Source organism: Cryptotermes secundus, unplaced genomic scaffold, assembly GCF_002891405.2.
Source record: "Cryptotermes secundus unplaced genomic scaffold, Csec_1.0 scaffold4, whole genome shotgun sequence".
Classification (NCBI taxonomy): Eukaryota; Metazoa; Arthropoda; class Insecta; order Blattodea; family Kalotermitidae; genus Cryptotermes; species Cryptotermes secundus.
In genome coordinates this window covers 1,176,129-1,190,336 of record NW_019742439.1, presented here as the reverse complement: position 1 = coordinate 1,190,336, position 14,208 = coordinate 1,176,129, and the positions used below count along the sequence as shown (strand labels likewise).

At 38.3% G+C, this 14,208-nt stretch overlaps 1 protein-coding gene and 1 long non-coding RNA gene across 4 annotated transcripts in view; one reads left to right on the top strand and one right to left on the bottom strand.

Moving 5' to 3' along the window:
- The window catches only part of LOC117282986, a 16,478-nt gene extending 4,123 nt beyond the window's left edge, over window positions 1-12,355 (top strand). The window contains exon 2 of the long non-coding RNA XR_004513968.1: window positions 12,047-12,355. This is a non-coding gene — a long non-coding RNA (uncharacterized LOC117282986). The remainder of the gene's footprint in view (window positions 1-12,046) is intronic.
- The window catches only part of LOC111873057 (TATA box-binding protein-associated factor RNA polymerase I subunit B), a 16,134-nt gene extending 1,988 nt beyond the window's left edge, over window positions 1-14,146 (bottom strand). The window contains exons 1-10 of one of the 3 annotated variants that reach the window (XM_023867435.2): window positions 13,845-14,146; window positions 12,361-12,454; window positions 11,588-11,792; window positions 10,215-10,374; window positions 8,690-8,835; window positions 6,075-6,278; window positions 3,835-4,067; window positions 2,315-2,507; window positions 1,600-1,826; window positions 307-529 (exon numbers count right to left, since the gene is read on the bottom strand). In XM_023867435.2, the coding sequence (XP_023723203.1) occupies window positions 307-529; window positions 1,600-1,826; window positions 2,315-2,507; window positions 3,835-4,067; window positions 6,075-6,278; window positions 8,690-8,835; window positions 10,215-10,374; window positions 11,588-11,792; window positions 12,361-12,454; window positions 13,845-13,943 (1,784 nt within the window). In that variant the 5' untranslated portion in view covers window positions 13,944-14,146. Of the gene's footprint in view, window positions 1-306; window positions 530-1,599; window positions 1,827-2,314; window positions 2,508-3,834; window positions 4,068-6,074; window positions 6,279-8,689; window positions 8,836-10,106; window positions 10,170-10,214; window positions 10,375-11,587; window positions 11,793-12,360; window positions 12,455-13,844 lie in introns of those variants that run through there. The other 2 variants (XM_023867436.2, XM_033754928.1) reach the window with 2 other exon arrangements.
- Between the last annotated feature and the right edge of the window lie 62 nt (window positions 14,147-14,208).

Genomic DNA, 14,208 nt, shown 5'->3' with positions numbered 1-14,208 from the left:
TGGAGGTACAGTTCCACTATTCTTGACCTTGGAAGATGATGGAGGTGAATGGTCACCTTCAGCCACCTGTTGCTTCACGCCCCAGCGAAACAGCTGCCAATACCCGGTGTACAGGAGGCTAGGTGAAGCCCAGAGTTGGTCTGGATGATATGGAGAAGAGAAAAATGTCTTGTCCCTGACAGGAATCTAATCCTGATACTCAGCCGTCCATCCTGTAGCCTAGTCACTATACCAACTGAGATATCCTGGCTCCCGTTCTGGTTACATGAAGTATGTGAACTACTTCTGCAATTTCTTTTCACTTACTGTTCAGGTTTTATTAAGTGCTGCAGTGTTGTACTAGTGAAATCTTGCTTCAAGATATGAGCTGAAGTCTTGAAAGCTGATGGCAGAGCTGCAATAATAGCTTCCAGGTTTGCTTTTTGTGGTGTAAGTGATGGAACAAATTCCACTGTGCTGTCATCTGTTTCTTCTTCCACCAACTTCATAAAAACATGTTTCATGGCACTCACAAGTTCAGGATTCATTTCTGGAAATACAATATATTATATAACTTGCTGCAGGCATGCAGCACAATATGATGTACTCACAAGCACTACTATTAAATATGTTTGGGATACATGCAAAAATATTCTGTTTGGCCTCTGGCTGTCAAAGATAGACCCACCACAGAAACTGTGTTGTCTAGGGCACATACTGCTTCCTAGCATTCAGACTCTGGGATCATGTGTTTGAATCCACTTGGGAAAACAATACATGTCTGCATTCTTTTCTGTGTTTGTGTTGCCCTGTGTAAGTAGAAGTCTTAAGATGGCCTGATTTTCTATCTTCTACCAAGACTATGTTACACAGAAAAATAGGAGGACTGTACACACAGCTTCTTCTGCAATATAAGAAGCGTGTCAAAGAATGCTAGGATAATGGAGGGAAAACCAGAAGGAAAGAGACCACTAGAAAGAGCAGGAAATGGGTGGGTGGATAATATTAAATGAATCTTAAGAGATGAGATGAGGTAGTATGGACTGGATCGATCTGGCTCAGAATAAGGGCCAGTGGATGACCTCTGTGACCACTGTAATGAACCTTCGGGTTCCATAAACTGATGGGAAGTTTGGCGGCTTCTCAAGAATGGCTCAGCTCCATGAAGTTGCTTAAATATTATGAAACCTTTCACATTATGCAACTTTCTCCAGTCCCTTACTTTCTATTTCTTAGGTCTAAATATTCTATTCTACACTTTACTTCCAACCATACTCACACAACAAATGCCTAGAATAACACACGTTACAAATATTAAACAATATTTCTTGACTGCAACAGAAGTAAAATTCTTCTTCTGCTTCTGATGGCGCCAATGATGATTCAAGAATTGAGTCATGACCCATTCCAATTTAAAAAAAAATTAAATAAAAGAACTCAATCATATTAAAAATCATCACATCCTTAGTTATTCAGTTAACTGGGATCTGTATCCTAGACAGTTACACATTACGCTACATGCGCAAGCATGTATTTGCTGTACAACCCTACCTAAATCCTAACCCTGGCATATACGAGGCTTCTCCCAATTTCATTTAAGTGAACTAAAAGTCTACGTACTGGACACTTTCGAGAAGAGTAACCTATTGTGTCTCTTGGTATCCTTTGACTTCATTCTTTTCCAAAACTTCACAAAACCGTTAGGATTGTTGAATGCCTCTTGGTAATGCGACGCCTGAGTAGGAAAGTGAAATTGTCCAAAAACTGACTTTCGATACTCTATGTACTGCACCCATTCCTCCCATACAAACAGTCTTGCTGTTGCTCCTGCAGATCCTTCACACAACCTGTGAATGTAAAATTATTTCATTTTTCACGAAAACAAAAACCTACAATTCACCATATTTACCCATGTAACTGTCACACATTTATGTACTGTCTTATATTAAGACAAAATGGAGCAATTACAGGGTTTCCCCCTTATAATATTTAAGTATTCAAGAATGACATTCTTTTATTTTAGATAAAATACATTCCAAGGAGGGGAAGAGGAGTTAAGTGTACAGATTGTAAATTCTGTCTTCCCATGATATCATGGTAACAATATATTTTCTGTAAATTATTATATACACAATAGATCTGATCACCTCTGCCCTGAGAATGTAGCTAAAGCCATACTCATTCTTGCCAGACAAAGACTTCCAGTTGATTTGTGCTCTCATCTGAGTAATGGATGAAAATAAAACAGAATAGCAGATTGTAGGATGTCTTGTAACTGACAGGGGTGAGAAGAACGACACTTCTGCTAAAAATACCTGTGTATCTATTAACTTACTCATTAAGCTTCTTGGTGACTCTAGATATCTCATGTTCAGTCTTTCCATCAAGTCCAAGAAGAAGTTTAAGGACAAATATGATGAATGCCATTGCTCGACCCTCGTAGTTAGGAAAATGTTTCAGAGACTTCTTGAGTTTCATTGATGGAGGTGACAGTGCCATTATGCACTCGACATATTTCCCAATCTCAACTACACAAAAGTTCAAACAAATCCATCAACTACAGCACAAAGAAACTGAACATGAAAGGATGCAATACTGACAGATGTGACACTTATGCTTTCACCAGCATGTATGGCCACTTACATGCATACAAGGTTGGTCCAAATACTCTCAAACACCCTCACAGACTGAAGGTGTTTGGGAACAGGGTGTTAAGGAGAGTATTTGGACTGATGAGAGAGGAAGTGCCAGGAGGTTGGAGAAAACTACATAATGAGGAGCTTCATAACTCGTATGCTTCTCCAAATACAATTAGAATTATCAAGTAAAGGATGATGAGGTGGGCAGGGCATGTAGCATGAATGGGGGAGAGGAGAAATGCATATAAGATATTGGTGGGAAAGCCTGGGAAAATAGAAGGAAGGAGACCACTGGGAAGACCACGGCGTAGGTGGGTGGACAATATTAAAATGTATCTCAGAGAGACAGGATGGGATGGTATGGATTGGATTGATCTGGCTCAGGATACAGACCGCTGGAGGGATCTTGTGAACATGGTAATGAACCTTTGGGTTCCATAAAATGCTGGAAAGTTCAAGGTTGGCTCAATACAACATACTCATAAATGTACATTCACGAGCTGTATGAAAGAGTATGTAGTTATAGTGATATGCACCCACATACCTTACTAATGGAGTAAAGTTACTGACTGCATTAATCGTTTCATCAGTTTATATATTTGTGTTACAAATGACAGCAAAGTGTGAAATGCGTATTTCGATTTCAAGAACACATGTTCTTGATGTTAGTTTGCTGTAGATACTAATACACTGCTGTGAAGATAATCAACTACATTATTAACCTTTCCTGCAATAAATCCCAGACTTAAGTCAACAACAACAAAAAAAAAAACTCCATGATTTTAGTCCACAAGTGAACTACACCGATCGAGTGACCGCCGCTTGTTGTCAAAGTTTGTGCCAACTTTAGCGGGATGGTGTCGTGTGGTCAGTGCAATGAATCCCCACGGTTGTTAATCTCGGTTTTCTAGACCGGAGCTGCTATTTCCTTGAAATAGCTCCTCATTTATCCTCACAAGGCTGAGTGGACCCCATTCCAGAACCACTACTTCTCAGAAAATCTGGTAGGGCCGGGAATCGAACTTGGACCTCTGAATCTGTAGCCAGGAACTCTGATGACTAGACCACAGAGGCGGGCAGACTCAAGTATACTCATATTACTTTTAAGATATGGTTACCCTAGATTACATGTACCAATAACAAAGAAAATCACATACATTTAAGTACTTCCAACACACAACTAAACATGGAGCATCTAACAACATGAAACACGAACCTGGTAGCTGTAATTCCTCAATATATCTCTTTGCTAGAGATAACAAATCAGGTACTGGCACATGAGTGACATGCAAGTAGAAAGCCAATTCTTTTGCTGTGCTGCTTAGACCAGAATAAGAAGGTCTTTTGGTAGATAGACCAAATGTTATAAGATCATGACCTCTGAGTCTCACATCATCTGGGAAGAAATGTGTTATTTCATAGAATGACAGCTCACCTTCTTCCACCCACCTGTCAAATATACATGTGGACATTAAATAGTTTTTTATGAGTACATTTACATGTATAAATGAAAACTGGATGAACAATATGCACATATGCATGTTCTCTAACTTTGTAGACTTTAAGATGGCTGTCATTTTGGTTATGTGAAACTGTGCTTTCATAAATTTTCTGTTCAAGGAATAAATTAATCAGCTAATACATGTCCAAGTGTGGCGATGACAAAGGAACAGGCAATATAACCAATGGAGAAGTCTGAGAAATTCTTAACAAATCAAAATTATGTGACTATTTATTCAGATTAAAGCAAAATGTGAAAAATAAGTAGTCTCTAGGCTCTGGTAGCTAAATACATTACATTCAATTACATATGGTGAAGTTTCAAAGCATTGCTGTTTCATGACAGAATATAACAGAAACATCAAACAAACACAAAGAGTAGCTGTTTACCCATGCAAGTAGCAAAGTCAGTGTCAGCTCCATTTACTGTTCCGCACAATTCTAAAGAGTATCCAAAGCTTTGCCATGCATGGGTAAAACCGTGTGGATTTGACTTGGGGATTGTTGGATTTATGTATTTGTTTTCTTTAATATCAGTATCTCAGACTATATAGCATCAACTGCTAGGATAGCAAATAAACAATGAAATGTAAAGAACGCCAAAGGAAACATTTCTAGCATAATTACAGGTACTATCCTGGCATTCACCTGGAAATGTTGAGGAAAACCACAAAAAAATATGTCTGTATAGTATGTCATCTGATAATTTTCCTACTATTTTTTTATTGCTAGTGGGGTGGGACTAAGTCCCTTATACTGCGGCCACTTCTGGCCTATTGTACCAGCCCCAGATGATAGGTGAGGGTGATTGTGGAGCAATTGGTGAAATGAACATTGGAAGTGGAAACCGAAGTACTCGGAGAAAACCTACCCCAGCGCCACTTTGTCCACCACAAATCCCACTTGACCAGACCAAGGATTCAACCTGGGCGGCTGCGGTGGAAAGCCAGTGACTAACCACTTCAGCTATGGCGCAGCCATAATATTCCTATCCAAAATGGTCTAAATCAAGAATATGCTTATTGATGTTGCTTTTCAACTCTGCTTTAGAATATGCCATTAGGAAGGTCCAGGAAAACCATGTGGGACTGACACATCAGTTGCTGGTCTATGCTGATGACATAAATCTACTGAGGTAACAGAACACTCAGAAACTTTAATTGATGCTAGTAAGGAGGTTGGTCTAGAAGTAAACCCAGAGAAAACAATATATTGCTGTCTTGTCACCAGAATGCAGGGCAAAATCATGACATAAAGACAGTTAACAGATCCTTTGAAACTGTGGCACAGTTAAAATATTTTGGTATGACAGTACAAATCAAAACTTAACCAAGTGACATTTGTCCCTTACCAAACTCCCAGAATTTAGTCCCTATCAAAACTGAAGTTGATATTCAAAGAGAAGAGAAATAATGCCACCATAAGGAATATCAAACTTCACTTGTAGAGATCATAACACACTTTAAAAATTTTCAGAATTGTTATGCTTACTGAAACCTGTAAAATGGGAACTAATAAAAAAAGGATGTCATGGAATATCCGCTATTATTCACTAAGTACCAAAAAGAAAAAGAAAATTGGTCAAAGATCACATACTCCAGTACAAAACAGCATATAGAAACTTTATTTACTCATAATACATGCAAACTGACATGAAAAATGTAGGATTTGAGGTTCCAAATGTGCAGGCTACGAAGGGTTATATCATCTGGGATACGTCGTGTAGTATGGTGAACGTCAAGCCATGGTTTGTGGGTTTCTTGCTTGGCTTAGTGTTCAACCCTGAAGATGGAGGTGACATATTCCTCTGAAATACTCGTTAGCTTTCAGTGGACTATGTGATGTTATATCCCAAAAGACAGGAACTCATCAGATATTAAGAGCTTTTTGTAATGCAAACTGTACCCACTATTATTTTCACCTTTAAGTTCTAGTCATGTCAATATCCCACCTTACCTCAATATATCACTCAGCTGTATATCTTCCTGCAAGATACGCAGCGCTATATACACAATGGCCAATAATTTTATACGTGACAGGATATTTGGATTGGTTGACTTCAGAATTTTACAGCTACTTATGCTCTTATTGCTTCGAGCAGAACCATTTTTTTTGTACATCTGGGAACGTAGCTTACGTGCTGCACACGAAAATGAAAGCCTGTGAAAATTAATTAATAATACAGTATATATTCCAACACTGTTTCTACACATTTAGACTTTTTTTGCTTATTTTTATTACTTTACAAGGAAAAATACCCATATATCTATGAGTTCAAACATGTTAACTATCTAATTCTTTAAAAAATTGTCAAGTTTTTATAAAACTAGCAAGAACCCCATGCAACCAGATGTCCCTCCAGTCTCATATTTCATGATTTCCTGTCATTAATAGGAATATGAATATGGTAGCAAACTTCTGAAGTGCCACTCAGTGCAGGGTCATAAAAATCTGTCATATCTTTAGGCCCCCTTCCTTATGAGAAAGATGTTTCTGGTTTGCTGTCTGCCTGCTTGTATATCTGCATATACAGCGGTGTGCCTTGTAGTGCCTCAACTGTGGGACAGATTTTACTTAGATTGGACATTGAAAGAGTTTATCCATCCTAAATCGGTGCCCACTGAACATTCCAGTTCCAAAATTCAGGGCTCTCCATACACGACACACAATACAAAATGATGATTACTGCCCCCCCCCCCNCCCCTTGAAAAAAAAAAAAAAAAGACTCCAATAATTTCAGTAATTTATGGTGACCATATCCCTAAATAAAACTGCATGGGTGGAATGTGTACTAGGGGCCCAAAGTTTTCTCAAAATCAGCTTTACTTGTCATGGATTTCATTGTTGTTTGGTATTCAGCAACCAGAAATGGTGTACAAAAATTTATTCAATTTTGAAGAAAGTAATCAAAGTCAATCAGCTGCAAGCAAGAATGTGCAATATGTTTAAACTGAGTTTTTTAAAAATGTAAAGCAATAATATGGGAACCCTGTAAAAGTAAAAAGTAAAAACAAGTAAAGCTATCCCTGTAACAGGCAGTGAAGGTCCATAGGGTTGTGAGACGTTAAGGGTCTCACATTATCTTGACAATTGGCTCAAAGATGGCGATATGGTTGTCAGCCTTACGCGCCGACCGTGCTTTACTCCCCAGGAAAATTATTTAATTCCTGGTACTCATTTCTGTTAGAGGCTGAGTAAACCCCAGGGCCTAGTGCGGCTGGAAGGATTAGGTCAACTGAAAAAATCCAAAGACCTCATCGGGACTTAGGGAACCCTGTAATAAGTGTATTTAAATATGGATCTAACGACAATGATTAATGAACTACTATAGCTAGGAATATGAAATTTCGTACAGAGAAATCTTTCAAGGGATCTAACAAATTGGATATAGATGGAATTTATACATGCATAAATTATGCACTAAACTGTACAGACCAGCTCGGTACCCATCCATTTTCCTGTCATACGTATAATGGGGCTATTTCCCCAGAGCTTAAACTGAGAACTTCTCCCCAATTAGTGCCGAGGTTAAGAATGCGCAGATCTTCAAGGTTCAAAGCTTAATTAATCAAATATTAAGGTAGATGATAATCAAATTCCAAATTTAAATATTTATTATAGGGTATCAGGTGTAGATGGAAGGATAATTAGAAGGAATCTAAAAAGAAAGCAGTGTGTGATGATGTCATCTGGATTTAACTCGCTCACAACAGGTCGTAATGGATGGGATTTTGTGATTATGGACTTTCCAGCACCATTTCCATAAAAATGCTGATTAGCTTGAAAAAGCTCATTCCTTATAAAAGAACCTGTACCACAGATCTCAATTTTAGCATGTTATTGGTACTGCTGAAAGTGATATCAGCATCTCAAAACAACCAATCGGGCATGAAGTTTTTGTGAGCATTCATATCTGATGTCTTCCAAGTGTATCAATGGTTCACTATGGTAAAAACTAAAAAGAAAGTAACTGGGTCCTGAAGCGGCCTCCGTAGTCTAGAGGTAACGTTCCCACTTCATGACTCGTAGTACGCAGGTTCAAAAACCCGGCGGAGGTCTTGGAATTTTTAAGGGCGGAAAAATTCAGGGAACAAGTCCTCCAGGAGGGACTTTAAGCCGTGGCTCCCGTGTCGTAGATTTACGGCACGTAAAAGAACCTCATGTCTTTAGGAGACCTTTGAGCTAAATTTGGCCAAAAAGTTTCCCGCCCAAAGTAGTTTCCAATGCCTCCGGTAGATGGGGGAAGTATTAGGTACCACTGCCAGAGGAGGGGGGACCTCTCTGACAGAAAGGGACTAACTATTAGATACCACTGCCAGTAGAAGGTTGGAACCTCGCTGGCAGAAAGGGGCTGATAGTAAGCACCAATACCGGTAGGGTATGGAGACAGTAGAAATTAAAGGGGGACGCACAATGGACCACTAACCGGTCTAAGTGCATGGGGAAACCCACCCCCTCAATACGGAATACGGAACAGGGTCCCGAAATGTGAATAATATAATCTACTCAAACAAAGTTTCTCTGCTCTTATGCATGAAAATTTGTATGTTAGGAGTTATATTTGCCTGTACCTTGGAAATCTGGGGACCGACCCATTATCAGATGTCAACTGTCCTCTAGACGAAGTATCAAGGCTCCTCATGCTTTCATCAAACTCACTCATGGCATCACCTGATGATTCGGCATGTTTTCCATAGTCCTCTTCAAAAAGTGCTTTCTGTGCATTATGAAAATAATATATATATATATATATTTGTCACTCACAAAGAAAAGGCTTATCTTAAAAAAACAACATTCATTTCTTATGTAACATCTTCACTAGTGCAATGTGTCTCACTTTGATAAAGGAGACAACCAGTTCAGTTACTGCTGAAAACCACACTTCTTGATTAAGTTATTCCTAAGTACTTTTGTCACAAACTCAATAAAATGAAGGCATGTCAGTCTGTCAGTAAGTTTCATCTCCAAAACTAGTCACCAGAACTCAATTAAATCTGGGACTGGTGATTACGACAATGTAAATAAAGTGGAGATTCTGAAAGGAGGTAACTGGTTAAATAATAATAATAATAATAATAATAATAAAAAAAGCAAAGATATCCCTGTAACAGGCCGTGGAGGCCCACAGGGTTGTGAAATGTTCAGGCTCTCACATTTTCTAGACAATCACCTCATAGATGGCGATAAGGTTGTCAGCCTTACGTGCTGGCCACCCTTTACCACCAAGAATATTCCTGGTATTCATTTCTGTTAGAAGCTTAGTCGACCCCAGGGCCACAGTGCGACTGGAAGGATTAGGTCAACTGAAAAAATCCACCTCATTGGGAGATAACCGCTGATAACTACTAAATTTTGTCACATGAACTTACGTCATAGTGGCCCTATATAAATCATTTTACACATATTTTTACCCCTTTTAAAAAAATGCCTTCTCATAAAAATTATCAGTAGATGACACAGAGACAAAATCAAATTAGGATCTATATCTTTTACCTGAATATACTGATATGGTAAATATGTATTGAATTACAAGAAAAATTGAACTTCTTGACTCTGCACTGTTACAAGTGGATGTCAAGACTGACTGTATATGGAAAACTGCAAAGATGCACTTGGCAAACTTCTGTCTTCCACTGATGCACACATTTCCAGTCTCGGTGTCTTCCTCAGTCTGGAACATTATCTTAAAATATGGTACTAATAGACTGAAAATAAACTGTCTGGAGTAAGCATGATTACACAACCCATTTCCAAGAAACCTAACTAACAGAGTAACTTCATGGAGCTGCAGCCAGTCGCACAGCTACTCAAGAAATTCCCAACATTTTACGGAACGCAAAGGTTAATTACTGTGTTCATAAGAGCCCTCCACTGGTCCCTATCCTGAGTCAGATCAATCCAGTCCATACCACACCATCCTATCTCTCTTAAGATCCATATTAATATTATCAACCCACCTACACCTTGGTCTTCCCAGTGGTCTCTTACCTTCTGGCTTTCCCACCAATATCCTATATGCTTCCTCTTCTCCTCCATACGTGCTAAAAGAAACCATAAAATTATAATGAAAAAGAGTAGCGGTAACAAACAACATACTTTAGTTTTTCGAAGATTAAGCTTAGCTATATGAGGGTCTGTGCAGCTGGAGGCTTCTGATAAAGTAGTCGGATCTCTATTTGAAATCCGTCTCTTGCGTGTTTTTCTTGCACACCGCTTTCTCTCTTCAATATCACAGCCATACACCAATTTTGCATCTCTAGAAGAAATGATTTAAAACAGCATTAATTTGATGTAATAATGCAATGTAACTGCAGTATCTGTTCAGATCATGAGTCCAAATTGAAATCCCTGGAAATAAAGAGAGAAAGTTATTTGAAGCATATCTTTGTGGTGAATCCTCACATGCACAATCCACTCTGTGATACAGATGTTATAACACAGTTATAGGCAGTCCTCACTCGTGCAACACAATGTGTTCTTGAAAACCTTCTTGTAAACTGGGTCACTTCTCTGATGTTAATTATATACTCCATCGCATGTACCACATTTATGTGGCTCTTTACAAATATCTTGAAGCCATCTTCTATAAGCACAGTGCTGGTAAAAAAGCTATCCCTGTAACAGGCCATGGAGTCCCATAGGGTTGTGAGACATCGAGGTTCCCACATTTTCTAGACAATCAGCTCACAGATGGCGGTAAAGTTGTCAGCCTTATGCACTGGCCGCCCTTTACCCCTCAGGAAGATTCCTGGTACTCATTTGTGTTAGAGGCTGAGTTGAACCCAGGGCCATATTGTGGCTGGAAAGATTAGGTTAATTGAAAAATGCCACCTCATTGGGACTCGAACAAGCGACCTTCTGGCTTGTAGCATAGTGCCTCAACCAACTACACTACCGTGCCCCCGCTGCGTTTAAGACCATAATTCTCAAGCTTGCAAACATCTATTACAGGGGTGTCAGAATTCTCAACAACTCATTTTAAATACTCATTTTGTTCACATTTTCTAAAAGCACCTATGATTTGATTGGTGCTGTTGCCTATGCAAGATATTCTTAACCATATCATTAGATTCAATTTTAGATTGAAGATAAATCTGATTCAATGTTTTGTACAGCAGCACTTTGCCACTTGACACTGGGCTCCAAGGGGTTAGGAAGGGGTGGTGATAGAATGGGCAACACTGATGATGATACTAGGAAGAATAATAAAGACCACAAGGTTTTCTAACTTACACATAACAAAGAAACTCCGTGGCTTTGGTCCGCAAGCGAACATTGTGGACTGAGTGACCGCTGCTTGTCAGCGAAGTTAGTGCCAACTTTTGTAGATAGAGGGTGTCACGTGGTCAGCGCAATGAATCCCCACAGCCATTAATTTTGGTTTACTAGACTGGAACTTACACATAAAGCAACAGAAATTCAAACAAACATTTTCTTCACCTGTTGAAAATTGAAAAAAATTATATTACCTTGGATGGTAGTTAATTCCCAGCTTGGGCAGTCTTATGTGTTTCTTTGATGTAAAAGCTACGTCAAGTTTCTTTAGGTAGGTAGCCCACAGCTGCAGGACAACAACCTTAATTGTCTTTTTAGCTCCTAGGCCTATCAATTCATCTACCAAACCTTTCAGGATAAAGTTATAATATTCCCATGATGTCCATTCATCTGTAGCATCTAAAAGAGAAATAATATATTAATACCGACTGATAACAAATGTTGTATGGATTGCCAGTCATAATATTCCAGTTATTTCAGAGTTTTGATCACATTCTCAATTTCTGATGACTTCATTACAGTCATGATTAGTCAAGTCTTTACATATGATGCTTCCACAAACATCTTGACAAAACAGTTTAAACAATAAATCTGTTTCTTTGTTTTAAGGTCAGTAATGAAAGACATTCATAACCTTAAAAATTATCTTCCAGGTTATGGCACCGTCACTAATAGTCTAGTGGGTGAGCCCCAGTGATGCAGAGGAAAACAGTACCTCCATCACAGGGAAGAGAACTCCTACCCTGAAGATGCTATCAGTTTGATCCTCCAAAATTCTGGTACCCACCTACCATATAAAACGGAGACATATGCAAGAATACAAATGTCTGAATCTTAGATGCTGTAAATATTTCAAATCTGATACTTGCAAAACACAATCACAACATTAGAACATTGTAATTACCATCAAACTGTGGTTAATATAGAAAAACATATTTTGAGAAGTCATGCATACAGCAATACTTGCCAGAGTTTTCTTTTTCCCTATTAGAACTTTTCTTAACACGTCTTGTTCCTGCAGCATCTCCAGCACTATACTCGTGAACATGTTCATGAAGTTCCTGAAAAGGTAATATAAAAAAAAAAACTTCCAGCGATTCTTACAGAGTCTTACAGTGGATTTTAAATTGCGCACTTACTTGAGAAAATATATAAATTCAACATATACATCATTTTTCACATGTATAACAGATATACACAATACAAACACAGAATACACTAAATTTATCATCAGATATATGATTATACTTTATAATTTTTTCACAACATAAATTCATTAGCCGAGTAAATGGCATAAGGCAGCATATGCAACTTTTCAAATGAACTTCTATACTGTAAGATTTGAGGCTTTCACGGCGGTGACTATGAAGAAAGCAGTCTTCTGGGATTTGGCACCACATATACAAGGTGCCAAATCCCAGAAGACTGCTTTCTTCGAACTTCTATACTGTTGTATTTTAGCGTCCTGTTGCACTGATTTTCATCCATGATATGTATGTAATGGCCGTCTTGTAGTGCACTCAATTTCATATGTCACTTCTTACTACATGTTTTGGCAACATAGTGCCATCTTCAGGTTCGTTATTTATGCTAAGCTATTACATTCTTTGTCATCTTGTGTCTTTCATAAAATTATTTAGAAAGTACACAAGATGGCAAACAATGTAATATAGCTTAGCATAAATAATGAACCTGAAGATGGCATTATGTTGTCAAAACATGTAGTAAGAAGTGACATATGAAATTGAGTGCACTACAAGACAGCCATTACATACATATCATGGATGAACGTCTATACAGCTCTGTTTTCTAATAATCACCTTTCTTTTGGCAAAATTAGTATTTTATTAGTGACAGTAAAAGAATGTCACAAAATAATTGTACTGTGAAAGCCACAAAAACCACATGTGCGTAAATCAATGGTAAAAGTAAACAAACACCATGCATTACATGGGCACACCTGTAAAACAGGTGTGGAAAAAATAGAGACCCTTGTGGGTTTCCATTCTGAAGTTATCCTACTTACAGAATACAGATTATGAATATTTTAAAATTTGATCACAAAACTTTGTCTTCTGCCAGAAAGGTTTTATGTAAACCATTTACTATATTCTCATCCCTATCTATAATGCGCTACAATACCACATAGATGGTTGGTTTAGTCGTTAATATGCAGTGGTAATCACACTCTAAATTTCAGACCACAGAAAATCCGACACGCTTCAAACTCCTCTCCTTCAAAATGCCATTGAATTTCAAAAGTGGGGCACTCTTTGGCACATGATGTTCCTCTAAAATATTTTAGAAAAGTCCGCAAAGTTATGTTGCCTTGTCCCTTTCTTGTGCAGAAGCTCTAAAATTTACCCTTTTAAGTCTGTGTGGGAATGAACGATTGCAATGCGATTTATAAACTGGGAAATTTATATCATTTTACTGGCTGCAAATTCATACCTGTGACTGCGTCTGACATTCTGAACAGAAATAGAAACCACATTCCTTGTAGTATTCTGAGCCACCACACACTGGGCAGGTTGCCGACGTCGCTTCCATTCTTAAATATTTTGAATATAATATCGTCAATTAGCTGTACGGTCGTTCAGTCAGACTTAGCTCATTTGTATGTGCATGGTCACTTTTATACACCACACATGTACAAGACAAATGCGGCAGTTTTATAATAACACTTGCTAACAAATAAACCTCCACAAATTTTATGTACCACGGATTACTAATTCTTTCTGTGTTCTGTAAAATGCAGAGGACACAGGTGAGAAGAAACTAGAACACCAACTATTGATCACTAATTTTCCCACAT